Source organism: Schistocerca americana, chromosome 7 (genome assembly GCF_021461395.2).
Source record: "Schistocerca americana isolate TAMUIC-IGC-003095 chromosome 7, iqSchAmer2.1, whole genome shotgun sequence".
In the NCBI taxonomy this organism is placed as follows: domain Eukaryota; kingdom Metazoa; phylum Arthropoda; class Insecta; order Orthoptera; family Acrididae; genus Schistocerca; species Schistocerca americana.
In genome coordinates this window covers 185,633,641-185,660,954 of record NC_060125.1, presented here as the reverse complement: position 1 = coordinate 185,660,954, position 27,314 = coordinate 185,633,641, and the positions used below count along the sequence as shown (strand labels likewise).

Below are 27,314 nucleotides of genomic sequence, written 5' to 3'. Positions count from 1 at the left end.
GGAAAAAAGAACACATTGACACCGGTGTGTCAGACCCACCATACTTGCTCCGGACACTGCGAGAGGGCTGTACAAGCAATGATCACACGCACGGCACAGCGGACGCACCAGGAACCGCGGTGTTGGCCGTCGAATGGCGCTAGGTGCGCAGCATTTGTGCACCGCCGCCGTCAGTGTCAGCCAGTTTGCCGTGGCATACGAAGCTCCATCGCAGTCTTTAACACTGGTAGCATGCCGCGACAGCGTGGACGTGAACCGTATGTGCAGTTGACGGACTTTGAGCGAGGGCGTATAGTGGGCATGCGGGAGGCCGGGTGGACGTACCGCCGAATTGCTCAACACGTGAGGCGTGAGGTCTCCACAGTACATCGATGTTGTCGCCAGTGGTCGGCGGAAGGTGCACGTGCCCGTCGACCTGGGACCGGACCGCAGTGACGCACGGATGCACGCCAAGACCGTAGGATCCTACGCAGTGCCGTAGGGGACCGCACCGCTACTTCCCAGCAAATTAGGGACACTGTTGCTCCTGGGGTATCGGCGAGGACCATTCGCAACCGTCTCCATGAAGCTGGGCTGCGGTCCCGCACACCGTTAGGCCGTCTTCCGCTCACGCCCCAACATCGTGCAGCCCGCCTCCAGTGGTGTCGCGACCGGCGTGAATGGAGGGACGAATGGAGACGTGTCGTCTTCAGCGATGAGAGTCGCTTCTGCCTTGGTGCCAATGATGGTCGTATGCGTGTTTGGCGCCGTGCAGGTGAGCGCCACAATCAGGACTGCATACGACCGAGGCACACAGGGCCAACACCCGGCATCAGGGTGTGGGGAGCGATCTCCTACACTGGCTGTACACCACTGGTGATCGTCGAGGGGACACTGAATAGTGCACGGTACATCCAAACCGTCATCGAACCCATCGTTCTACCATTCCTAGACTGGCAAGGGAACTTGCTGTTCCAACAGGACAATGCACGTCCGCATGTATCCCGTGCCGCCCAACGTGCTCTAGAAGGTGTAAGTCAACTACCCTGGTCAGCAAGATCTCCGGATCCGTCCCCCATTGAGCATGTTTGGGACTGGATGAAGCGTCGTCTCACGCGGTCTGCACGTCCAGCACGAACGCTGGTCCAACTGAGGCGCCAGGTGGAAATGGCATGGCAAGCCGTTCCACAGGACTACATCCAGCATCTCTACGATCGTCTCCATGGGAGAATAGCAGCCTGCATTGCTGCGAAAGGTGGATATACGCTGTACTAGAGCCGACATTGTGCATGCTCTGTTGCCTGTGTCTATGTGCCTGTGGTTCTGTCAGTGTGATCATGTGATGTATCTGACCCCAGGAATGTGTCAATAAAGTTTCCCCTTCCTGGGACAATGAATTCACGGTGTTCTTATTTCAATTTCCAGGAGTGTATATTATGGTAATTTCAAATCCCGGGTGCACAAACGAATTTTTAAACTCTTGGTGCAAACGGCTGAGATTCAGATCCAGCTCATACCATGTGTGACAACCGGTATCTGGGGCACGCAAAGAATGCTACGTTGCAAAAGTAGGGCGCCGCTCGAGCCGAAACGTAATCAAGAAGTGGAAGCAACACAATATAACGGGACCTAATGAATCATTCTGCGGGCTTTGCAGTACGGGGGCATATCATTTAACCTCTGAGACCAGCTGCTCCACAGTGTCCTGACGGAAAGTGCTAAGGCAAGGGGAACTGACAATAGTTGGGACACTACGAAAAGACAAATTCGCTGACACTTTCGGATAATTAACGCAAATGACCGCATCTCCTGACGCGACGACGTCTCGGAAGCCTCGGTCTCAGTGTCTGCTCATCCTGTTTTCAACTCCGATTCCGATGGAATGACAGTCTTGCTAGTTACAAAATAACTTGATTGGCGAATCGTGATGTGCTGCGTGCTTCTGAGACAATACTTAAGCTCCGAGACCACGACCGGCCGGCTGTAGTGGGACTTAGGCGCTGCAAACTGCCGCTGCTGTTTGGCCGTCGCCGTGTTTGGAAAAGAAATCGGCCATCCTGTACCTTCCCCTGGTGAAGGGCTGTTAACGAGTGTCTGCAAACTCCCGGCCACAACCTGGTGGGCAAAATACCTGATTCCCGCCTTCCTGGCTGTACGTCTTCTTGTTGATTCAGGTCCTGAGCTTTCGCCTTCACAACACGCGCCATCTATGATATGCTGTCGGCATCCTCATAAGCGCACGTCTCTCTTCGACAGCGCTTGGACGGTCCGCACCAGCTGCCAGTGAGCACCGGTAAGCTTGCGCCTGCAGACTCCTGTTCTGGCTACCTGCACTACATGGCTGCTTCACTCACGAAGTTTCACTCATGAAGTTTTTATGGATACAATTCTCTAAGTGTGTTGAACTGGAGTCCAATGAAGCATGCTGATTAAATATATTAAACAGATCTTGAAAAAAATTTAATAATGACAGAGGGAATACTAAGCAAAAAGTAACAAGATCGCCAAATATGTTCTGCTACCATATTTGAGACTATTCTTCCTTTTACGCCATGTTCTATCCGTCATCTGAGATTTTACCATGTGCGGTTTACATTAGATGAGCTTTCGATTGCTCAGCTATGTTCAGGATTCCAACCAATCTGGTTCAATCCATTTACCGAAAATACACTACTGGCCATTAAAATTACTACACCACGAAGATGACGTGCTACAGACGCGAAATTTAACCGATAGGAACCAGATGCTGTGATATGCAAATGATTAGCTTTTCAGAGCATTCACATATGGTTGGCGCCGGTGGCGACACCAACGTGCTGACATGAGGAAAGTTTCCAACCGATTTCTCATACACAGTTGACCACCGTTGCCTGGTGACGCGTTGTTGTAATGCCTCGTGTAAGGAGGTGAAATGCGGACCATCACGTTTTCGACTTTGATAAAGGTCGGATTGTAGCCTATAGCGATTGCTGTTTATCGTATCGCGACATTGCTGCTCGCGTTAGCTGAGATCCAATGATTGATAGCAGAATATGGAATCGGTGCGTTCAAGAGGGTAATACGGAATGCAGTGCTGGATCCCAACGGCCTCGTATCACTAGCAGTCGAGATGACAGGCATCCGCATGGCTGTAACGTATCGTGCAGCCACGTCTCGATCCCCGAGGCAAGAGATGAGGACGTTTGTAAGACAACAACCATCTGTACGAACAGTTAGACGACGTTTGCAGCAGCATGGACTATCATCTCGGAGACCGTGGCTGCGGTTACCCTTGACGCTGCATCACAGACAGGACCGCCTGCAATGGTGTACTCAACGACGAACCTGGGTGCACGAATGGCAAAACGTCACTTTTTCGGATGGCTCTGAGCACTATGGGACTCAACTGCTGAGGTCATTAGTCCCCTAGAACTTAGAACTAGTTAAACCTAACTAACCTAAGGACATCACAAACATCCATGCCCGAGGCAGGATTCGAACCTGCGACCGTAGCGGTCTTGCGGTTCCAGACTGCAGCGCCTTTTTCGGATGAATCCAGGTTCTGTTTACAGCATCATAATGGTCGCATCCTTGTTTGTCGGCATCGCGGTGAACGCACCTTGGAAGCGTGTCTTCGTCATCGCCACACTGGCGTATCACCCGGCGTGATGGTATTGGGTGCCATTGGTTGCACGTTACGTGCGTTGACGGCACTTTGAACAGTGGACGTTACATTTCAGATGTGTTACGATCCATGGCCCTACCCTTCATTCGATCCCTGCGAAAACCTACATTTTAGCAGAATAATGCACGACCGCATGTTGCAGGTCCTGTAAGGGCCTTTCTGGATGCAGAAAATGTTCAACGGCTGCCCTGGCCAGCACATTCTCCAGATCTCTCAAGAATTGAAAACGTCTGGTCAATGGTGGCCGAGCAATTTGCTCGTCACGATACGCCAGTCACTACTCTTGATGAACTGTGGTATCGCGTTGAAGCTGCATGGGCAGCTGTGCCTGTACACGCCATCCAAGCTCTGTTTCACTCAATGCCCAGGCGTATCAAGGCCGTTATTACGGCCAGAGGTGGTTGTTCTGGGTACTGATTTGTCGGGATCTATGCACCGAAATTGCACGAAAATGTAATCACATGTTAGTTCTAGTATAATATATTTGTCCAATGAATACCCGTTTATTATCTGCATACCTTCTTGGTGTAGTAATATTAATGGCCAGTAGTGTATCTTCAAATCTCGTTACTAGGCTCTTACATTTCACGGAAGTCTTAAAATAAGAATCGAGAATTGTCTGGACATCTGCGAGTATATCTTCTTTTTACCCTTCGCAGAAGATGTCGAAGCACCAAGAGTGCCGTCCACATTGACAAGTGATTTGTAAACCATCATTCGCCGGCGACGACGAAAACAGCGTTTACGCATCATTGTAAGAATTATTCCATTACAAAACTTCTTGTCTGATTAAAACTGTGTGCCGGACCGAGAGTCGAACTCGGGTCCCGCACACAATTTTAGTCTGCCAGGAAGTTTCATATCAGCGCACACTCCGCTGCAGAGTGAATATTTCATTATGGATGTTCCGTTATATTACTTCGGAGGTAAGAGACGGTTCAACCATTCTATTGCGACTTTTCCAATTTCGACATTCTGCGAGTTGCTATTTCTGATACCTTTCATCACCACCGGCCATATCTTATTTATCCCTAGCCAGAATTACTTGCTAATAAACATACATATTCCTTTAAACACGTCCAAGAAACTATTATTTCAGAGCAGAATGTGTGTGCTACTAGTGAACTCCTCATTGTTGCCTTGCATATTTATTCTCTCTCTGAAAGTTTCCTTCACTTTTTCACTACTTGTTCATTCATTCTATCCCCTCCTATCCACTGTTTGTTTTTCAGTACACTTAATTCTTTTCATTTATAAATCCCTATTCAAATTCTGAAAATGTCATGATAGTACTGTGGTTCCTCTCTTCTCGCACAATAACCTCACTTAGATATAGTGAACAACCTTTAAAACTGATCTCAAGTATTTCTCCCTCCTTCCCCAATGAAGGTAACGTTCAGACTGGACCAACACTTCCAGCGAGTGGCAGGTGTCATACTGCTATTGAAATGATCGTACAAGTTTATGCTTTAAAAATATTTGTGCAGATATTGCTCTATATGCGGACCCTTGTTGTTGTCCATTGGCGGTTCACTATCAAAAATTGTTTTCATGCTGTTAACCGTGCCTGGTACCTACGCAGTATAAATCTGACGACCTTTAAAAGTTGTAGGCTCATATTCTGCAAAATAATTCATTGTAAGCTACCCGAATTATTGTCATAAATTACGTGTTAATCCTTTACCACAATACAGAGTAACGCACAAGCCCCATCACAGGCATAAAAATACGAACTCTGATCTTTGTCCATTTTCTCTTTATTTATTTACTTATTATCGTGTCATAAGTACAAAGAGTATAATCATCAAAGGGAAATAGTTGACATCAGTTTCGCACATTGGTTGACCATACATTGTCCACGCCGAGTGCATTCGGTGTCGCTCTCGTCACGTCACTCGTGATGTATGAGGCTGGGAATGTGGAACAGGGCACTAGACTGATGTTACACCACACAGAAAACTGATTCCACACGAAGTCTCCACTTCTGCAGTTTGGTCTTACGTCTAGTGATACTAGACTGAAGTCTGTTGAGAACTTCCGATGCTGTGCACTTCTCTGAAAGACCGAGAGACTGATCTTCCTTCGAAACCATCCATTTCTCCAAATGTTGACGCTTCCCCTGCCACTCTGAGATCTTTGCTCGCTGGGGCGTTCCTGTAAGAGGTTTAGTAGTTGCCAAGAAGCGATTCCCTCATTTGAGCCTAGGATGTGTTCTCTGAAGGCCATGTTAAGAGTGGCTTCCATAGACATAGTATTGCCTCACTCGCATCAAGTAGCTACCTCGCGTCTGATTTCTCAAGGTGCTATGCCAGCAATATAGTGAATTTTATCTACGGGTGTAGCTTTTAAAGAACCTTTGACAATGAGATAGGTCTCATTAAGCAGCACATCTATTTTTAAGGCATGACTGTACCGCCGAACGTGTATATTCAGCACTGGAGTAACACGGCGCAAGAGAGCTTGTTTTCGTGGTGCAAGGGGCAAACTCCCCACGTGGTACCTGTCACTTTTTTGTGATAATAAGCTATACAAAAGCTTCTGACGAAATACAATATGAAAAACGCCGTGCCATCTAGCCTACTTTACCCGGAATGTTGCTTTTTGCGACCAGTAAGGTGTTCCTGTCTCGTGCAACACTACATGGGCGTACCATTTCCGCCTGGAGTTCACTCGGTTGCAGTGTGCGAGAGAGAACTCGATTACACTTCGCACAACTTGGCACAGTTTTCTGAAGATGACTGTAGCATGCTCGCCTAATGACAATGGGGCTTTGTGAGGATTGTACAGCAGCGTGGATACCAGTCGAATTCGCATAGGCCACGAAGTTAGTTGCAGGTTGTGCGAGTTCGATGCTCTTCCGTAGACCTCGCCCTGCTTTCTGACGTAGGTAACCGCCATGTTTCCTTAGAATGGGGAGCGCGCCCGTGCGGCCGCTGAAAGCGAGTGATGCCGCGACGCGTAGTCACTGAGTGTTGGGAAACGGGTGGCGCTCGCACCTTTTGGTCAGGCGGATGCAGTGTTCGACTGTCTCAACAAGCTCCCTGGCTGCATAATATCAGCGTAATTCGAGCCAGTTGTGGGCGGTTTCCTGTTTAGACAACACTTCAGAGTTTGTCTGGTTTACTCGAGCCAGACGTTCTGGGCACAGCTCTCAAAACTAGACAGGACACTACCATTTGATATGAAAAAACTAATGTCACATTTGTTTCCATCTCCTTTTAACACAAAGCTCAAATATAATAGAGTACTTATAATAATACAGCTTTGACGACTATCTCTGTAAAATAGATTGTATGTTACAGACTGTCACGTGACTCAGTGGTTCTGCACAGAATCTTAAAATTTCACAGAAGGTTGATCTACTTTGTGGGCAAGATTTTCGTTCAATCGGAACCAACTTGCAACCGTATGTTTGAGGAACCACAAGATCCATATCGATGATAAGTACTTTCCCCCTCTCAGATAACGAAAGCGTACTTAAGTTCACGTCTCTTCTTATTTTCTCTCTAGTGATTGTTCCATCGAAAAAAGGTCATGTATCGACGACAATTCATTGACCCTTAACGTGGCAACTATATCTTGTTCGACTGTGCCGCTGACATCCAGTCCTATTATCGGAGACGACCGTTTCCCTAAAGAAAGCGTGCTTCGAGCTTCTGTATTAGACTTACGTAAATATTGTTTGGGATATGTGTAGATTTGAACTGACCGTGTGCTGTGTTGATGAGGCGGAGGGGAAGAATCACTCAGATGTTTGTATAATCAAAGTCGGATAACACTCAAATGATAGTCATTTGGGCCATTGTAACAATTTAACACTGATCAGTGCAACGTGCTGATTCGATATAAGTCTGGCTCAGATTGCTACTCGGAACCTACAGTGCTGTGCGCAACACTGTATGAGTAACTTCACAAATTATCAGAGGCTGCTGAATCTTTATACAGTGCCGGTGAACATCCGTGTCAGATTTTTCATTTACCTCTGGCATCATCGGAAACACCCTTGTGAAACGGAAATGTGGTTAGGATGCGGGACTCGTACTGGGTTGCAAATCATTGCTTTCTCTGTAGTTTTCCTGTATCACACGAAACGAATATTGGATTCTGTTTGAAATACGGTCACTTGTTGGCACCATGGTTTTTCCTCTCCGTTCAGATGTGGACGATGACCCCTGAGAAAGTTGCAAGCAGAAACAGGTCGATAAATCATCACAGTGAGTATGTACGTAGGGTCAGAGCTGACCACACCGACGTATGCTGCGTCTCGGGTTACCACTGGTACTTTTATCAAACTACCTACTCACGGATACTTCCCACTCGTTCTCAAGTTTCGATATGGTGTACCTGTTCAGTCGACTGGATGACATTTCAGTAAGAATTGTCGGAAAATTTAATCATATTGTACAGCTCATTCTTTAAAGAAACTCGTTTGCATTTTGAGACCTCTGCTGATCTTACGTTCTTATCAACAATCACCAAATTATTATTGTTAGTAATATAGCTCTGAAGTAAGCATGCGATAAGAAATACGTTAGTAACTAGAACATTTGGAATCTTGTCATAGCTTCCTCGTTGACATCACTTTTGAATTTAACGACAAGATATTCAGTTCGATTTTTCGCTGAAGATCTAAGCTGAGTCATCCACATTCCAACAAATTCCACGGTAAACAGGTAACAATGCACTGAGACACAGAATTCATCTGAAGGAAATGTTTGTCTCCAATATGATAAATCATGGTGTCATTTCTGTATTATATACTAAACAAGAGATGCAATTATGTGATGATCAGAATGAAATGGAAGGAAAAAAAAGCAAGGGAGGAACTCGTAAACTGAGCTGGGAATGTAAAGCAAGAGGAGTACGTTCTTATAAAATAGTAAAAGTAATTCACAACAGTTATTATAACATATAAAATATATCATAAACATAGTGAACGAAATTGTGAAGCTTTCATCTGCTTCTGGGTTTCTTAGATCACTGAAAGAGCGGTTTTGTTAACACAAAGTAATACCCCACTTCTGTTTCAAGCTTCACAACTTCATTCCTTTTGCTGCACCTCTAATTCGTTCACTCGTGTCATGTGACCAGAGCGATACCATGGCGTCCTGGCGTCCAATCACAGAACCTGCGCAAGTGGCGCCTCTGTGACGGCACTGTGAACTAATGCGTCTAGAATGTCTACCCGCCCGGACAGTGTATCGTGTATTTATGTACATGTGTATGGCGTGTGTCTGCAGAAGAGCTTACGGATGCAACGGGCCACTGCACTACTGTGCATGCGCTATACTACGTTCAGAAATGTCTATAGCAGTAGTGCATTCCAAAAGACTGCAGAAAGTACCGTGGGAAATACTTGTTTTTTTTTTTTTTTTTACTATACATGCATGCAGCTCTAATTACTTCTACAGCTATGCGTATGAAAATGGAATAGAAGCACAAAAAATTAATGTTTCTTTCTCTACATTCCAGATACATAAAAAAAGAACAGTATGTGAAAAGAAACGAGCAGAAGTGAAAGGACTCCACTGCTTTTGATTTCCACCTTGTTTATTGGAGTTGCTGGGCGTTATCCGAGAGCCGATTGAACTGTCAAGGATATCGGAAGGCTGTTCTGGAAAGGGAGAAACAGAGACAAAGAAACTAAACGTACGATAGAGAGAAGATGAACAACAAATGCTGCAATAGTAATAAAATCGTCAGTAATGATACACTACAGCTCTTGAGCAACAATTCAGTCATTATGTAACATTAGAGATGTCACCAACAGTACGCAACTAAATACTCTTAAGACAGCGTGTGATCACAGGGTAGATACTTGGAAGATATTGGCTACTAGCCACAAATACAGTTCACAAATAGGCATCAGTGCAACTTAAAACTTAGGAACTCTACAGTTTGCTATAGAATGTGCACACTAGATTATGTTACCAAAAGTAAATTAAAAATACTGGGGACAGAAAACATAAACCAAAATCTACATTACGTAAATATACTCTTTACTCTACGCTTAAGTTTCAATTCTGCACAAATAAAGACTAAAATCTAAGAAAAGTGTGCTTCATCTTGATGGAAAAATAGAAACTACCTTCATCCTGTTACAGATGATAGAAGTACGTCAAGAAACAGCACCGCCTGCATAATTTTAATCGTTATTTTTAGCGGTTTGAAGGTCTGGTTTTAAGTTGAACATTTTATAGCTTTTTTTCTTTACCACAAACATGTTTCGGGAATAGTCTGAAAATTATATCAATTAATGTACTCGAGACTTACTGTAAAATGGAAAAATGTCTATCATTTTCTTTTATAGCCGGTGTTAAACACATTTTACTCTTCAATGGGTATTAGTTTCATGACACAAATAAAACAGAAAATAGAAAATAAAGAAAAATTTGTTTGAACCTATCGTTTAAAATGTTTGGAGTTTTGAGCAGTTGCATGGTTCTATACTTACGTGCAGAAGTCCAAAGCTAGAAATGGAAAAGTTAACGAGAACAACAGGGATATTAAATATTATTTTACTGAATACAGGCTAACATTTGTATCTTTTCGTAAATGTGTAACGTGAAAAGTTATTTAGTTAATTGCGTGAAACTTGGATTCTTTGTGACTAGGCAAGTAAAGTTCTGAAACGGAAGCTCCTCTTGATGACAGTAAGAAGCAGGATAGTCGATACTGCCTACAGGAAGTCAGCTGTCAGCAGTGAACATGCGACACAGAAGCAGGAGCCTCGATCCACGTGCAAGCCTTGGCAGTGTTATCGGCTTCGCCTTGTTCGTCTGTCAGCGTAGACAGACACACTATGCTCCGCCCTTCACCTTTGTACCTAATGTGTCCATCTTTCTGGTATCCAAACAGGTATCAACCCTTAAGTATTTAATGTTGTTATGAAAAGCGCAATAGCTCCCATTTCATTACGTGTGATGTTAAGCAAATACCCTCAATAGATCTACACTGTGCTTTTAGTGCACTTGTTAATACTGTTGGAGGTTTTACAAATACAATAAAGGTTGACTCATCCACTGTGCCGTTGAGAAACAATTTCGTTAAGTGTTTACGTGATTTTGACTGCCCATATCATATATGACTATGACTTTCAGAACATATTGTTTGGGCAATAGGCGTTTTACGAAAGTTCTACCCATTCCAAATATGTGTGACGAAACAGGCTCCATCAATGGTGAGAACGAAGGGAAACTAGTTAATGGACACTAGTGATAAGCATCGAACCGAATTGCTGTTATCCAATGCCAGAGAACATAAGTAACAGTAAAATGTAGTACACAACAAAGTGTTTATTTTACGTCTATGAGCATATTTCTCGCTACTTTTGTCGTGCATGCTCACAAATTTTCACACATCACATTACATTTGCTCACTGACGAACACAGTGTGCCTAAGGTTACCAGAATCTTGAACTGCTGTCATCTGTAATATAACTAGCGTGCCCGCACGCTCGGTCAACACTTTACGTATTTTCCATAAAGGCAATCTATAAAGGAAAAGAATCAAGCGCTTTACCAGGTCATTAAGCACTGCCCCCTTCTAAAATGCAACCATCTTCCTATGAACTCAGTACTCTGTCTTACATTCACCTCACTCAGTTTCTCTCCAAAAATGATTTGCTTTGAAACTTCCTGGCAGATTAAAACTGTGTGCCGGACCGAGACTCGAACTCGGGACTGTTGCCTTTCGCGGGCAAGTGCTCTACCAACTGATGTTTCATATCAGCACACACTCCACTGCAGAGTGAAAATCTCATTCTGGAAACATCCCCCAGGGTGTGGCTAAGCCATGTCTCCGCAATGTTCTTTCTTTCAGGAGTGCTAGTTCTGCAAGGTTCGCTGGAGAGCTTCTGTAAAGTTTGGAAAGTAGGAGACGAGGTACTGGCAGAAGTAAAGCTGTGAGGAGGGGGCGTGAGTCGTGCTTGGGTAGCTCAGTTGGTAGAGCACTTGCCCGCGAAAGGCAAAGGTCCCGAGTTCGAGGCTCGGTCCGGCACACAGTTTTAATCTGCCAGGAAGTTTCATATCAGCGCTCACTCCGCTGCAGAGTGAAAATCTCATTCTGGAATGATTTGCTTTCCTTACAGCATGTTGCAAAAATTACCTCCGATTTTCTTGCTCTATGAAACACAATCTATCGAAAAAAGTAAATGCTAGTGTTTCTGAAATCATTCCATACCAGGGAAAGACTGAAAAAAATTATACTGGTATGCTATCTGTACTAACTTCAACACCCTTATTTTAGGTTGTAATTAAGAGAAGGCACGTTGTCTCAATTTTATTTCTGAAAAACTTAACAAATGAAGACAGAGGAAATTTAAGTTAATGGTAAAAAAATCCGGCAATGTAATTAGTAACCTTTTAAGATGGTGTATTAAAATAGAGAAATGAAGTGAGGTTAAATAATATAGTTACTGAATTCTTGGTAAAAAATTTTAAAAGAGTGTGTATGCTGTTGCCTCCTCCGAGTTCTGAACTGTTTCATTGAGCCAGCTGTAGTGAAACTCACAGTTTTAGAGTTTGATGTGGAGTCCTAACGGCAGTACATCTCTGCAATTTTCACATCAATAAACACTGCAAGAGGTGGAAGGGGTGACATACAAAAGCCCTGTACACGATTAGACATAGAATCACAGCTCTTTGATTGCATGGTCTGACTCTTTACCACTAGGCCACAATGCGGCACATTTCGCACTCTTGGTATTATTCACTGAAGAAATATACTAACGCAAAACAAAAAAGCACTGAGATGATAATATAATATTAAACAGTGAGCTATGAGTATGTATAAATATTACATTAAAAGGCAGATAGAGTACGTAAAAACCACAAAACAGTCCTCAACCATTATACCAGACAGAAGTAGTTGTGTGTAACACCACATCAAATTCATGGAATGTCGGTGAAAATGAAATAATACTTTACCGAATCGTAATTCCTGCTGAATCAATACAGTAATGATGGGTGGACTATACACGAATTGTGTGACAACTTAACAGCAATATGCACTGAAACGAAAACTTTTCCATGATAGTAGTAACTGGCAAACTTGTGAAAGTGAGTACCGGTTTAGGACAGAGTCACTGTCAAAATAATGGTATACACATAACAGACAGATGTTTAATGGCTGTTACTGTTGTTTTCTTCAATCATATGACCGGTTCGTTGCCACTTAGCAGGCTTGACTATCTTCTGCAAACCTCTTCATCTCCGCATAGGTACTGCAATCTACACTCATGCTCATAAATTAAGGACAATTGCATAATATGGTGCCACACAACGTGGCACTACACAAAACTGGACCTAATAGCATAGGCATATAGGGAACACACACGACAGAGATCTGTAAGTCCACGGTATTGGTGATAAGTTGAGAAAACAGTCCGGAAATACATGTGCTAGGAAACGCCACTGTTTCCTGAGCATGCACCGCGACATCAGTATGGGATGTGATCAACATGCACACGTACACAGGTCGCACAACGGGTTGACTTACTCTGGATCAGGTGGTCGAACAGCTGCTGGGGTATAGCCTCCCATTCTTACACCAGTGCCTGTCGGAGCTCCTGAAATGTCGTAGCGGTTTGAAGACATGCAGCTATACTCCGACCGAGAGCATCTTAGACGTGCTCGACGGGGTTTAGGTCTGGAGAACAGGCAGGACACTCCATTTGCCTCATACATTGTTTCAAAGTACTCCTCCACGACGGCTGTTCGATGGGGCCGTGCGTTATCATCCATCAGAAGGAAGGTGGGACCCAGTGCACCCCTGAAAAGGCGGTCATACTGGTGCAAAATGGCGTCCCCATACACCTGACCTGTTACAGTTCTTCTGTCAAAGACCTGCAGGGATGTACGTGCACCAGTCATAATCCCATTCCACACCATCAAAACATGACCTCCGTATAGGTCCCCTTCAAGGACATCTTGTTTCTAGTTCACACCTGATGAAGACCCGGCGAGAATCACTGTTCAGACTATACCTGGACTCGTCTGCGAACATAACTTGGAACCACTGTCCCAATGACCATGTACTGTGTCCTTGACTCCAGTCTTTACGGACTCTCCTGTGGCCAGGGGTCAGTGGAATGTATCTTGCAGATCTCCGGGCGAATAAACCATGTCTGTTCAGTCGTCTGTACACTGTGTGTCTGGAGACAACTGTTCTACTGGCTGCGGTAAGGTCCCGAGCAAGGCTACCTGCAGTACTCCGAGACTGTCTGCGGTCGCTGATGATGAGATACCGGTCTTCTTGTGGTGTTGAACACTGTGGACGTCCCGTACTGTTGCGACTGGACACGCTTCCTTTCTGCTGGAATCGTTGTCATAATCTTGAGATCACACTTTGTGGCACGCGGAGACCCCGTGCTACGACCTGCTGTGTTAGACCAGCCTCCAATCGCCCTGGTATTCTACCCCTCATAAGCATGTATTCTTTGAACCATTCTCAACACACCGTCACCATTAGCACGTCTGAAAACGTCTGCACACTTACTCCTTGCACCGTTACTCTGACATCCAACGACACACCTCTGCGTGTGTGGACTGCTGCCAGTGCCATCGTGCGACGACCGCAGGTCAAATGCACCACCGCATAGTCATACTCCGAGGTGATTTAAACCCGCAAACCACCCACCACAGCTTGTTTCACCATGTATCAGCACTATCCTCAATTTATAACCATGACTGTACATCTATTTGAACCTGTTTCCTATGTTCAGACCTTTGTTTTTCTCTACAGCTGCGCGCACACACACACACACACACACACACACACACACACACACACACAGACACGCACACACGCACACACAAATTTTCAACCCACTTCCTAATTCACAATTATTTTATGCTGTAGGATCTGTCCTATCAATCAGTTCCTTCCTCTAACGAAATTGTGGCACAGTTTCCCCCCCCCCGTTTGGTTTGACACCTTCGTATTAGTTTTTTGAGAACATTCCTAGGTAGCACCGCATTTTAAAAATTGCAAGTGAGCGAGCATGCAGTAGTTCATATAGGCAGTCAGGGAAGACCACCACCCAGGTGTGTTCGTGGAAGAACTCGCCCTCAGCGAAGGTCAGTGATACTTAGTCAGCTGACATTTGCTTTGAAGAGCTGCCCCAAGACAGAAGTCACAATGCAGATAAGATATCCCATAGTGCCAGGCCTCAACAGAGTCAATTTTTAACAGCCCAAATGTGGCAGGTGGAGAACTACTGTTTTGCCGAGTCCTGGAAGAATTCTGTTGTTAACAGAACATAAAAAGCCGAGCTTCATCGAAGTACACCATCCAAAACAGATAAAATCAAAAATGTAGATGACAATCCTGGAGTAAGGCACGTCTGAAGGCATGGGTCGCCGCAAAACTTAGGCACTAAAATAAAACTAATGTTTAATACAATATACAGTCTGACAATTATTGAACTATATGAGAAAAATCATAACTTAGTTACGAACTACGACATGCATACACTTTATTCAACATTTGAACGTCACTACAGATAATCGGATTTAGGTTATCACATGTTCGATACGTTTGCCATCATTGGCGATTATGTGGCGCAGACGAATACCAAACTTCTGCATGACCCGCTGAAGTGCCGGAACATCGAAGTTGTCGATGATCTCCAGAATGGCTGTTTTCAGCTCAGCAATACTTTCGGGATTATTGCCGTACACCTTGTCCTCAACACTGCCCCACAGAAAGGAGTCGCATGTGTTCAGATCCGGAGAATACGGCAGCCAATCGAGGCCCATGCTAGTGGCCTCTGGGTACCCCAGAACCAGAATGCGGTCCCCAAGATGCTCCTACAGAACATAAAACACTCTCCTGCTTCAATGTAGTCGAGCTCCTTCCTGCATTAACCACATGTTATCGAAATGAGGTTCACTTTGGATAATGGTGATGAAATCACCTTCAAAAACCTTCACGTACTGTTCGGTAGTCAACGTACCATCAAAGAGTATCGTACCGATTATTCCCACCCCCATGAACCATGGACCTTGTCGTTGGTGAGGAGACTTGCGTGCCTCAGCGATACAGATGGCCGTACCGTAGGTGCAACCACAACGGAAGGGTATGTGTTGATAGGCCAGACAAACGTGTGGTTCCTGAAGAGGGGCAGCAGCATTTTCAGTAGCTGCAGGGGCAACAGTCTGGATGATTGACTGATCTGCCCCTGTAACACTAACCAAAACGGCATGGCTGTGCTGGTACTGCGATAGGCTGAAAGCAAGGGGAAAGTACAGCCGTAATTTTTCCCGAGGGCATGCAGCTTTACTGTATGGTTAAATGATGATGCCGCTCTCATGGCTAAAATATTCCGGAGGTAAAATAGTTCCCCAATCGGATCTCCGAGCGGGGACTACTCAGGAGGACGTCGTTATCAGGAGAAAGAAAACTGGCGTTCTACGAGTCGGAGCGTGGGATGTCAGATCCCTTAATCGGGCAGGTCGGTTAGAAAATTTAAAAAGGGAAATGGATAGGTTAAAGTTAGATATAGTGAGAATTAGTCAAGTTCGGTGGCAGGAGGAACAAGACTTTTGGTCAGGTGAATACAGGGTTATAAATACAAAAACAAATAGGGGTAATGCAGCAGTAGGTTTAATAATTATTAAAAAAAGTAGGAATGCGGGTAAGCTACTACAAACAGAATAGTGAACGTGGCCAAGATAGACAAGAAGACAACCTCTACTACAGTAGCACAAGATTATATGCCAACTAACTCTGCAGATGATGAAGAAATTGATGAAATGTATAATGAGACAAAAGAAACTATTCAGGTAGTGAAGGGAGACGAAAATCTTATAGTCATGGGTGACTGGAATTCGAGAGTAGGAAAAGGGAGAGAAAGAAACATAGTAGGTGAATATGGATTGGGGCTAAGAAATGAAAGAGGAAGCCGTCTGATGGAATTTTGCACAGAGCATAATTTAATCATAGCTAACATTTGGTTCAAGAATCATAAAAGAAGGTTGTATACATGGAAGAATCCTGGAGATACTAGAAGGTATCAGACAGATTACATAATGGTAAGACAGAGATTTAAGAACCAGGTTCTAAATTGATAGACATTTCCAGAGGCAGATGTGCTCTGACCACAATCTATTGGTTATGAACTGTAGATTAAAACTGAAGAAACTACAAAAAGGTGGGAATTTAAGGAGATGGGACCTGGATAAACTGAAAGAACCAGTGGTTGTACAGAGTTTCAGGGAGAGCATAAGGGAACAATTGACAGGATTGGGGGAAAGAAATACAGTAGAAGAAGAATGGGTAGCTTTGAGGGATGAAGTAGTGAAGGCAGCAGAGGATCAAGTAGGTAAAAAGACGAGGGCTAGTAGAAATCCTTGGGTAACAGAAGAAATATTCAATTTATTGATGAAACGAGAAAATATAAAATGCAGTAAATGAAGCAGGCAAAAAGGAATACAAACGTCTCAGAAATGAGATCGGGAGGAAGTGCAAAACTGCTAAGCAGGGATGGCTAGAGGACAAATGTAAGGATGTAGAGGCTTATCTCACTAGGGGTAAGATAGATACTGCCTACAGGAAAATTAAAGAGACCTTTGGAGAAAAGAGAAAAACTTATATGAATATCAAGACCTCAGATGGAAACCCAGTTCTAAGCAAAGAAGGGAAAGCAGAAAGGTGGAAGGAGTTTATAGAGGGTCTCTACAAGGGCGATGTACTTGAGGACAGTATTATAGAAATGGAAGACAATGTAGATGAAGATGAAATTTGAGATACGATACTGCGTGAAGAGTTTGACAGAGCACTGAAAGACCTGAGTCGAAACAAGGCCTCCGGAGTAGACAACATTCCACTAGAACTACTGACAGCCTTGGGAGAGCCAGTCCTGACAAAACTCTACCAACTGGTGAGCAAGATGTATGAGAGAGGCGAAATACCCTCAGACAGATGTGTTGACAGATGTGAAAATTACCGAACTATCAGTTTAATAAATCACAGCTGCAAAATACTAACGCGAATTTTTTACAGACGAATGGAAAAACTGGTAGAAGCCGACATCGGAGAAGATCAGTTTGGATTCCGTAGATATGTTGGAACACGTGAGGCAATACTGACATTACGCCTTATCTTAGAAGAAAGATTAAGGAAAGGCAAACCTACGTTTCTAGCATTTGTAGACTTAGAGAAAGCTTTTGGCAATGCTGACTGGAATACTCCCTTTCAAATTCTAAAGGTGGCAGGGGTAAAATACAGGGAGCGAAAGGCTATTTACAATTTGTACAGAGACCAGATGGCAGTTACAAGAGTAGAGGGGCATGAAAGGGAAGCAGTGGTTGGGAAGGGAGTGACACAGGGTTGTAGTCTCTCCCCGATGTTATTCAGTCTGCATATTGAGCAAGCAGTAAAGGAAACAAAAGAAAAATTCGGAGTGGGTATTAAAGTCCATGGAGAAGAAATAAAACTTTGAGGTTTGCCGATGACACTGTAATTTTGTCAGAGACAGCAAAGGACTTGAAAGAGCAGTTGAACGGAAGGGACAGTGTCTTGAAAGGAGGATATAAGATGAACATCAACAAAAGTAAAACGAGCATCATGGAATGTAGTCGAATTAAATCGGGTGATGATGAGGGAATTAGATTAAAAAATGAGACACCTAAAACAGTAAAGGAGTTTTGCTATTTGGGGAGCAAAATAACGGATGATGGTCGAAGTAGAGAAGAAATAAAATGTAGACTGGCAATGGCAAGGAAAGCGTTTCTGAAGAAGAGGAATCTGTTAGCATCGAGTATAGATTTAAGTGTCAGGAAGTCATTTCTGAAAGTATTTGTATGAAGTGTAGCCATGTATGGAAGTGAAACATGGACGATAAATAGTTTGGACAAGAAGGTGATAGAAGCTTTCGAAAGGTGGTGCTACAGAAGAATGCTGAACATTAGATGGGTATATCACGTAACTAATGGGGAGATATTGAATAGAATTGGGGAGGAGCTTGTGGCACAACTTGACAAGAAGAAGGGACCGGTTGGTAGGGCATGTTCTGAGGCATCAAGGGATCACAAATTTAGTACTGGAGGGCAGCGTGGAGGGTAAAAATCGTAGAGGGAGACCAAGAGATGAATACACTAAGCAGATTCAGAAGGATGTAGGTTGCTGTAAGTACTGGGAGATGAAGAAGCTTGCGCAGGATAGAGTAGTATGGAGAGCTGCATCAAACCAGTCTCAGGACTGAAGAGCACAACAACAACAACAACCGATTATTCAGTGACCGGACATTGCACAGTCAACCGTTGAAGGTGAAGAGACTTCTCGTTAGTGAAATGCGGAGTCTCAGTCCCCTAAATGCGCCTGTTTTGCTTATTGACGAACTTGTCCAAATAAAACTGGGCTTCGTCGCTAATGCGCATGCGCATGCTCATAGTAATTCCCAATATGCCCCGCGTCCAATCGAGCAGTTTGAATGTCTTAACGAAAATCGTTCAGAGGTTATGAGGATTTTTTTTTCATGTAGTTCAATAATTGTCACCCTGTAAAAGCAACCACGCCTGGTTAAAATAAATAGTTTAGAATTTAGAGAGAGAAACTCGTCTGTGCTGCCGAGTTACCACCTCATTGGCCGTAGACAGCATCTTACAGAGACCAGGACACAGTTTTTCAACAAGTATTAGTAAGCGTACTACTGGTTAACCGCATGAAACATGAGCCAGAGAAAGGCACAACACTCTTTCGAGGCATCATTTTAGGACGGGGCTTGTAATATCCATAGTTCAGCTAGTCAAAATGACGTGAAGAACGAAAAGCGCAAAAACACGAGTCTACCTTTTAGGAATCAAATGATGCTAAATCACTTCTCCCCCAGACTCTTCTTCGTCAAGATCCGTCACCGCCACATTTCCCTGTACGTCGTCAGGCTAACAGCCAGGTACCTCTTCGAGAAGATAAGGACTTGAAAAATCTGATTGAGTTGAACTTACGGGCAGACACAACCAATGACTAATTTTACAGCGACTTCAGTCTTCAACTGCAGATTAATATAGTGAGATCCAACTGCGACAGCAAGACGAGGTGTAGGCACAGTGAAAGCATTTTTACTTTTTAGTTTCAGTAAATTATTATAATCAGACCCCAGATCCCTTAACCAAAACTGTCAAGATATTAGTCTAGATTGTCACTGTACTGTCAGATGAATTGCTATACACTTTGATGTAATATGATGTAATAATGTGAGTTAATTGTGATTCTTGTATAATGCTGTAGGTAATGATGTGCTTATTCATTATTTTGGAGGACAATGATTAATTAAATCAGAGCGTCAGAAATACTTTACATGCCACTAATCAACATACCGAGTCATACTCTTACAAACCACACAAACTGCCCTCAGGAAACAATTTACAATACTTAAATTTTTGTTCAACGGTAATAAACTCCTCTGTTTCAGAAATGCTTTTCTTTCTATTGCAAGTCTGCATTTTATACTCTGTCTACTTTCATCATCATGCAACTTTGCTGCCTAAGTAGAAGTGTACTTTCATCATCATGCAACTTTGCTGCCTAAGTAGAAGGGACAAACAAATGAAAATGAGGCAGATGAACAATAAAAAATTTAGTTAACTTTTTGCTTTTTTAAAAGTAACAGCCATAACTGTTCATATATCTATCCCACTGTGCCGCGAGACGGTCAGTCTCTTCATGAATAAATATTAGCGGTTGCCTAAGGAACCATGATCGTACCCAGATGAGGACATCTTCGCCCGAAGCAAATCGGTGACCACGAATGTCTTTCCTCAGAGCTCAAGACATATGGAAATCGTATCTGTATGGCCTTCCCAGCAAAACTTCTTACATGTTGATAAGGTTGTTTCGACTATGCTGGAAAAGTTTCACTGCGAAGCCCTTCCACATCCTCCAAACAACCCCGATCTGTCCCTATGCGATATCCACATTTTTGTAGATGTGAACGACGGTATTCGTTCCCGTCGATTTTCTTCGGACGAAGAGGTGCATGTCTGGGTACAATCATGGTTCTGTACTCAACCGCAAACATTTTTCCGTGAGGCCTGTATCATAGAGATAAATGTACTAACAGTTATGATGATTACTTTAAAAATGATAAACAGTTTACTTACATTTTTCCAACTGCCTTGTTTTTGTTTTATTGTTCCTTATAGAAAAACTCATTGACTACTCCTAGTGTCTCATACCCTTAGCATTGCCTGATTTAATACGACTGAATTCCATCACCTTTGTTTTACTTTAGTTGTTAATCATCTTATAACCTCATTCCAAGACACTATCTTTTCCCTTCAGCTGATGTTGTAAGTCCGTTGCTCTAACAGAAGCACAGTTTCATCGGCAAACCTCAAAGTCTTTATCTCTTTTCCTTGAACTAATTTATTTTCAAAATTTGCCATAGCTTCTTTAATTTATGCTCAATCTACCTTATCAAAAGCTTCATTTAAATCCAGAAGCTCTATAAACGTGTGTGTACTTTTCTTTAGCCTGTTTTCTAAAAAAACACGAAGGGTTAGTATGGCTTCGCGTGTTCCTGCATTTCTCCAGAACGTAAACTGATCTCCCCGGGTGTCGGTTTCTACCAGTTTTTCCATTCTATTATGAATAAATGGAGTCAGTATTTGTAACCATGACTTACTACAACACAGGTTCGGTAATATTTACATCTGTCGGTACATGTCTTGTGTGGGACAGAAATTAAAACATTTTTCTTATTTCACCTGTGCGATATATCCTGCACACCACGTGGGATAGTTTCGTCACCGCTTGCTCTCTGAAGGATCTCAGTAATTCCGAATGAATGTCCTCTACTTCGGGAGATTTCTTTCGACTTCAGTCTTTCTTAGCTCTGTCAGATTCTTCTAGCGGTATATCTCCCATTCCATCGTCATCTATATCCTCTTCTGTTTCTGCAATATGGTCAAATGTTATTTATTTCACCGTATGTATACCCTATATGACTTCCAACCTCCCATCCTTTCCTTCTTTGCCATCTGAGCTCTTGAGATTCATACGACTGCTTCTTTATTTTTTGTGCTTTTCCAATACGTCCATATTCATTCTTCCCTTAACAGCCTTGAATTTCTCGTATAGCCACTGGTGTTTCGTCAGTTTGTGCTTCCTGTTAATCTCATTTCCAGACGTTTTCTTATTCCCGTTGCCTGCTTCATGTTCTGCACCTTTATATTTCTCCCTTCGTCATTTGGATTAAGTGTCTCAAGCGTTATCCACGAATTTCTATCTGACCTAGCTTTTTTGCTTAGTCAATCCCATGTTACCTTCGCCATTCAATCACTCAATACCTGTTGTGTTTCTTACGCTTTCTTCAGCCAATCGTTGCCTAAAGTTCGTTCTAAAACTCTCAAAACCTCGGGTTCTGCCAAATTAGCTAGGTACTATCTCCCTAATTTCCTACGTTTCTGCAATTTCATAATTTTTTTAACATACAGTACACAACCAATAAATTATCATCTGAGTGTACGTCTGTCCAGCGGAATCATTTTACAGTTTAAAATCTGGTTTGGAAAACTCTGTCTTCCACTTACACAATTTATGTGAAAGCTTCCGATACTCCAGCTCTCTTGTACGAATACAACCTCCTTTCAAGAATTTTCAAACTACGTATTAGCAATAAATAAATGGTGCTCAGTGCAAAAGTCTACGCGCTGTTTCCTCTTCCATTCCTCTCTCCCAGTTCACGTTCTCCTACTGCTTGAAGTCTCTTTTTTTTATCTACTGTTGCATTCCAGTCGACCAATCTAGTTAAATTTTCTCCCTCTTAACTATCTGAATACTTTCTGTATTCCACCATACATTATTTTAGCATTTCCGTCACCTGTGGAGCTAATAGACTTATATTAATGAGCCAAAACGTTGTGACCAAAGCCCTCCGTGACGATGGATGCTGCCTGGTGGCGTTGCAGGCACGTGACACGGCAACAAAAGTATTTAAGAGGAGCAGACATGGACGGGGATCATCCTAGCGAAAATATGGGGAGCTAATGGGGAGATAAGATTACACAGAGCCTGTGAACGAGTGCCTCGTAAATGGGAAAGTTGGTCGAATGTTCTCCCGCTGAAGTCGTGAGCATCTACGGAAGAGGTAGAAGGACAATAAAACTACCACTACGCGATAAATAGTTGGACGTCCACGACTCTTCACACAACATGGAGTTCGGACGATTGTCTGCTCTGTAAGGTAAACTTGAGAGTCATTTTTGTGGTATCTCTGCCAAAAGAGCACAATGTTGGTGAACGCACAAGTGTTTCGGACCACACCGTTCATCGTGCATTGTTGAACATGGAGGTCCGCAGCAGACAACTTCATGTTGATCTAATAACGTCGTCAAGTATGACTGCCGTGGGCTCGTGTCCATCAGGTTTCAACCGTCGATCAGTGGTAACCTATCGGCTATTCCGGTGAGCCGGGCGTTGTGTCCAAGTGGTTCTAGGCGCTTCAGTCCGGAACCACGCTGCTGCTACGAACGCAGGTTCGAAGCCTGCCTCGGGCATGGATGTGTGTGATGTCCTTAGGTTAGTTATGTTTAAGTAGTTCTAAGTCTAGGGGACTGATGACCTTAGTACAGTGCGCCACGGACGCAAGCTGAGAGACGCTCTCTTGCTCTTGCATAGTACGTGTCTCAGTAGTCCAAGACCCACTGACAGCTGCGAACCACCTGCATGCCTTCATGCTTGTGTCTTCCCCGACGGCGAAATCATCTTTGAGCAGTGTAATTGTCCGCGTCTCGGAGCCAGAACCGTGCTATAGTAGCTTGGGCAGCATTATAGTGAACTCACGTTGATGTCTGGGAAACCAAATTCACCTGACCTAAATCCTAAGGCACCCATGTGGGTCGTAATCGGGCGCCATCTCTACATATGCAAATCAGCGGCCCGTTTTTAACACGAATTACATGACCTATACGTAGGTATCTAGTGCGACATCTCTCCACAAACCTACCAATAAACTGTCGGATCCGTGATAAGCGGAATTAGAGATCTATTTCGTCCCAAAGACAAACAAACAAGCTGTTAAGCAGGTGGCCATAACGTTTTGGCTCTGCGGAGTGTAAAGTTGTTCTATTCTGACGGGCGTTGGCTTCTTTTCCAATTTGGCTACCATAATGCATCCAGTATGCTATTCATAATAGCTTACACTCATTCCTATTTTCTTTTTGATCATTAGACTTGCTCCCACTTTGCCCCTGTTAGATACGGTGTTAATACGCAATTTATCACGCGACAAACGTCTTCCATCTGTACAGCATTATCTTGGACAAATGATGTTACGAATTTAGGTAAGATGTCGTCGATCTTGTAACGCAACTCGATTCTAAAAAGCCGTCTTGAATACGGGAATGTATTCCTTAATTAGATTTTGTGTTTTGTCGCATACGTTGAAATGACTGTGTGCTAATGAATACCCTATCCACATTGTGTTACATCGTGAACATTTTTGTAAATATGAGATATTTGTACCTGTACTGTAATTTCAACAACTGGAGAAAATGCTCTATGAAATGTTATATGCGATAATACGTCTGCTGTCAGTTGAACAATGTTAGCGCCAAAAAACAAGATACATAAATTAAAATTACAACTAAAATTACTGTAAACAACCTATATAAAAAGGCGGCCTGAATCCGAAAACGTTGTGGGATCTAGGAATCGTTGTGTAGTGGGGTGAAATTAAGTAGTCCACAAGGATATATGGAGACTTAGCATGAGTGTGAGACCATGCCGTCAACCTTGGGCTTGTAAAGCATAACATCCTGTCTCTATATATTAACTGTCTCTACCTACCGTGTATATACAGCTCTCATACTAGCTACACCCAAGATAAGATTCGCTTGAGACCGTCCATCCCTCGGAAACAGTTCACATTGTCCTCCAAATTGCACTCTACACTTGTGAAACTTACCACTTTATTTGAACGATTGCTCATTACTAAAACCAGTCCCAACAGCTTCTTGTCTTGTGGATCACTGTTTTCTTAGATCTGCTGATAGCAGGAACTCCAAAGTCTGTCTTTTCAGATAAATGAAACTGTTAGCAAAACTGAATTCTACTCTTTTTATATATATATATATATATATATATATATATATATATATATATATATATATACCTTTTCTAATCCAACCCAATAGTCTCCGTTCTTCTCTCAACACCTTGTAATAATCTCCTTGCCCACATCCACTTTTCTCATTACGATACCCATTCTACTTAGTTTATGTAGAGTTGGAGTCAAGCATTCAGAAGATCGCATGCAGTTGAACCATAGCGTTTCCGATATCTGTTTCATCGGTACACTACAAAAGCGATTCTGGCATCCACTTACAAGTCATTATCATGCGCATACTCCATCAAGATCTAGACTGAAGTGTTGGAAGAACTTTTTACAGTCAAAATCTGTACTAAATGAAACAGCCAAGAAAGCTAGAGGACAACCGCTTGCAGCCAAAGTAAGTTATCTCCAAGCACGGGTAAAGCCAGTAGAATGCTTACCAGCCGGGCTCAACTTAGACTGGACCTCATGGATGTCACTGGACAGTTAACGAACGGGCGCTGGCTGACCTACGGAGAACCTAATGCAATGCGGATACTTACAGAGGCTAATACTGTGTGAATGAGAAATACAGACAGCGAAACATCTGCCTTAATGTTGCCTTGAATGTCCCAGATTCCTGCAGTGAGGAGCAGTTATACATTTCTGGGCAAAGACTACATGGTTACAATTTTGTATATATACACGAGGTGCCAAAATAAGGTAATGAGACTGATGTGAAAAAAAGTTACTTACCGTTTTAGTCAAGTTTACTGTTGTCTCCTTCAAAGTACACTCCTGGAAATTGAAATAAGAACACCGTGAATTCATTGTCCCAGGAAGGGGAAACTTTATTGACACATTCCTGGGGTCAGATACATCACATGATCACACTGACAGAACCACAGGCACATAGACACAGGCAACAGAGCATGCACAATGTCGGCACTAGTACAGTGTATATCCACCTTTCGCAGCAATGCAGGCTGCTATTCTCCCATGGAGACGATCGTAGAGATGCTGGATGTAGTCCTGTGGATCGGCTTGCCATGCCATTTCCACCTGGCGCCTCAGTTGGACCAGCGTTCGTGCTGGACGTGCAGACCGCGTGAGACGACGCTTCATCCAGTCCCAAACATGCTCAATGGGGGACAGATCCGGAGATCTTGCTGGCCAGGGTAGTTGACTTACACCTTCTAGAGCACGTTGGGTGGCACGGGATACATGCGGACGTGCATTGTCCTGTTGGAACAGCAAGTTCCCTTGCCGGTCTAGGAATGGTAGAACGATGGGTTCGATGACGGTTTGGATGTACCGTGCACTATTCAGTGTCCCCTCGACGATCACCAGTGGTGTACGGCCAGTGTAGGAGATCGCTCCCCACACCATGATGCCGGGTGTTGGCCCTGTGTGCCTCGGTCGTATGCAGTCCTGATTGTGGCGCTCACCTGCACGGCGCCAAACACGCATACGACCATCATTGGCACCAAGGCAGAAGCGACTCTCATCGCTGAAGACGACACGTCTCCATTCGTTCCTCCATTCACGCCTGTCGCGACACCACTGGAGGCGGGCTGCACGATGTTGGGGCGTGAGCGGAAGACGGCCTAACGGTGTGCGGGACCGTAGCCCAGCTTCATGGAGACGGTTGCGAATGGTCCTCGCCGATACCCCAGGAGCAACAGTGTCCCTAATTTGCTGGGAAGTGGCGGTGCGGTCCCCTACGGCACTGCGTAGGATCCTACGGTCTTGGCGTGCATCCGTGCGTCGCTGCGGTCCGGTCCCGGGTCGACGGGCACGTGCACCTTCCGCCGACCACTGGCGACAACATCTATGTACTGTGGAGACCTCACGCCCCACGTGTTGAGCAATTCGGCGGTACGTCCACCCGGCCTCCCGCATGCCCACTATACGCCCTCGCTCAAAGTCCGTCAACTGCACATACGGTTCACGTCCACGCTGTCGCGGCATGGTACCAGTGTTAAAGACTGCGATGGAGCTCCGTATGCCACGGCAAACTGGCTGACACTGACGGCGGCGGTGCACAAATGCTGCGCAGCTAGCGCCATTCGACGGCCAACACCGCGGTTCCTGGTGTGTCCGCTGTGCCGTGCGTGTGATCATTGCTTGTACAGCCCTCTCGCAGTGTCCGGAGCAAGTATGGTGGGTCTGACACACCGGTGTCAATGTGTTCTTTTTTCCATTTCCAGGAGTGTAGTTCCCTTCTGGTTGCCCACACTTTTTCCAGCGCTTCTGCCATTGATGGTAACATTTCTGGAACTCGTCTTCTGTAATATTCTCCAAGACCCTCGTCACAGCATTTTGGACATCTTGTGTTGTTTGAAAATGGTGTCCCTTGACCGCCGTTTTGACTCTTGGATATGGAAAAAAGTCGCACAGAGCGATATCTGGTGAATAAGGTGGCTGTGGTAGTACAGAAATTTGTTTTGAGGTTAAAAATTGCTGTACTCACAGAGCAGTATGGGATGGAGCATTATCGTGATGCAGAATCCAATTATCAGCAATGTTGGCACGGACACGAAGAACTCTTTTACGAAGTCTTTCTAAAATTTCTTTGTAGTAATATTGTTTAACTGTTCGTCCCGGAGGCACCAACTCTTTATGAACAATTCCCTT

General features: G+C 44.0%; 1 protein-coding gene across 1 annotated transcript in view; it reads right to left on the bottom strand.

The window, feature by feature from the left end:
* LOC124622835 overlaps positions 1-27,314 on the bottom strand; it is a 119,019-nt gene that overhangs the window by 79,602 nt on the left and 12,103 nt on the right. The window contains exon 3 of the mRNA XM_047148626.1: positions 9,189-9,257. Within this exon, the coding sequence (XP_047004582.1) occupies positions 9,189-9,257 (69 nt within the window). The remainder of the gene's footprint in view (positions 1-9,188; positions 9,258-27,314) is intronic.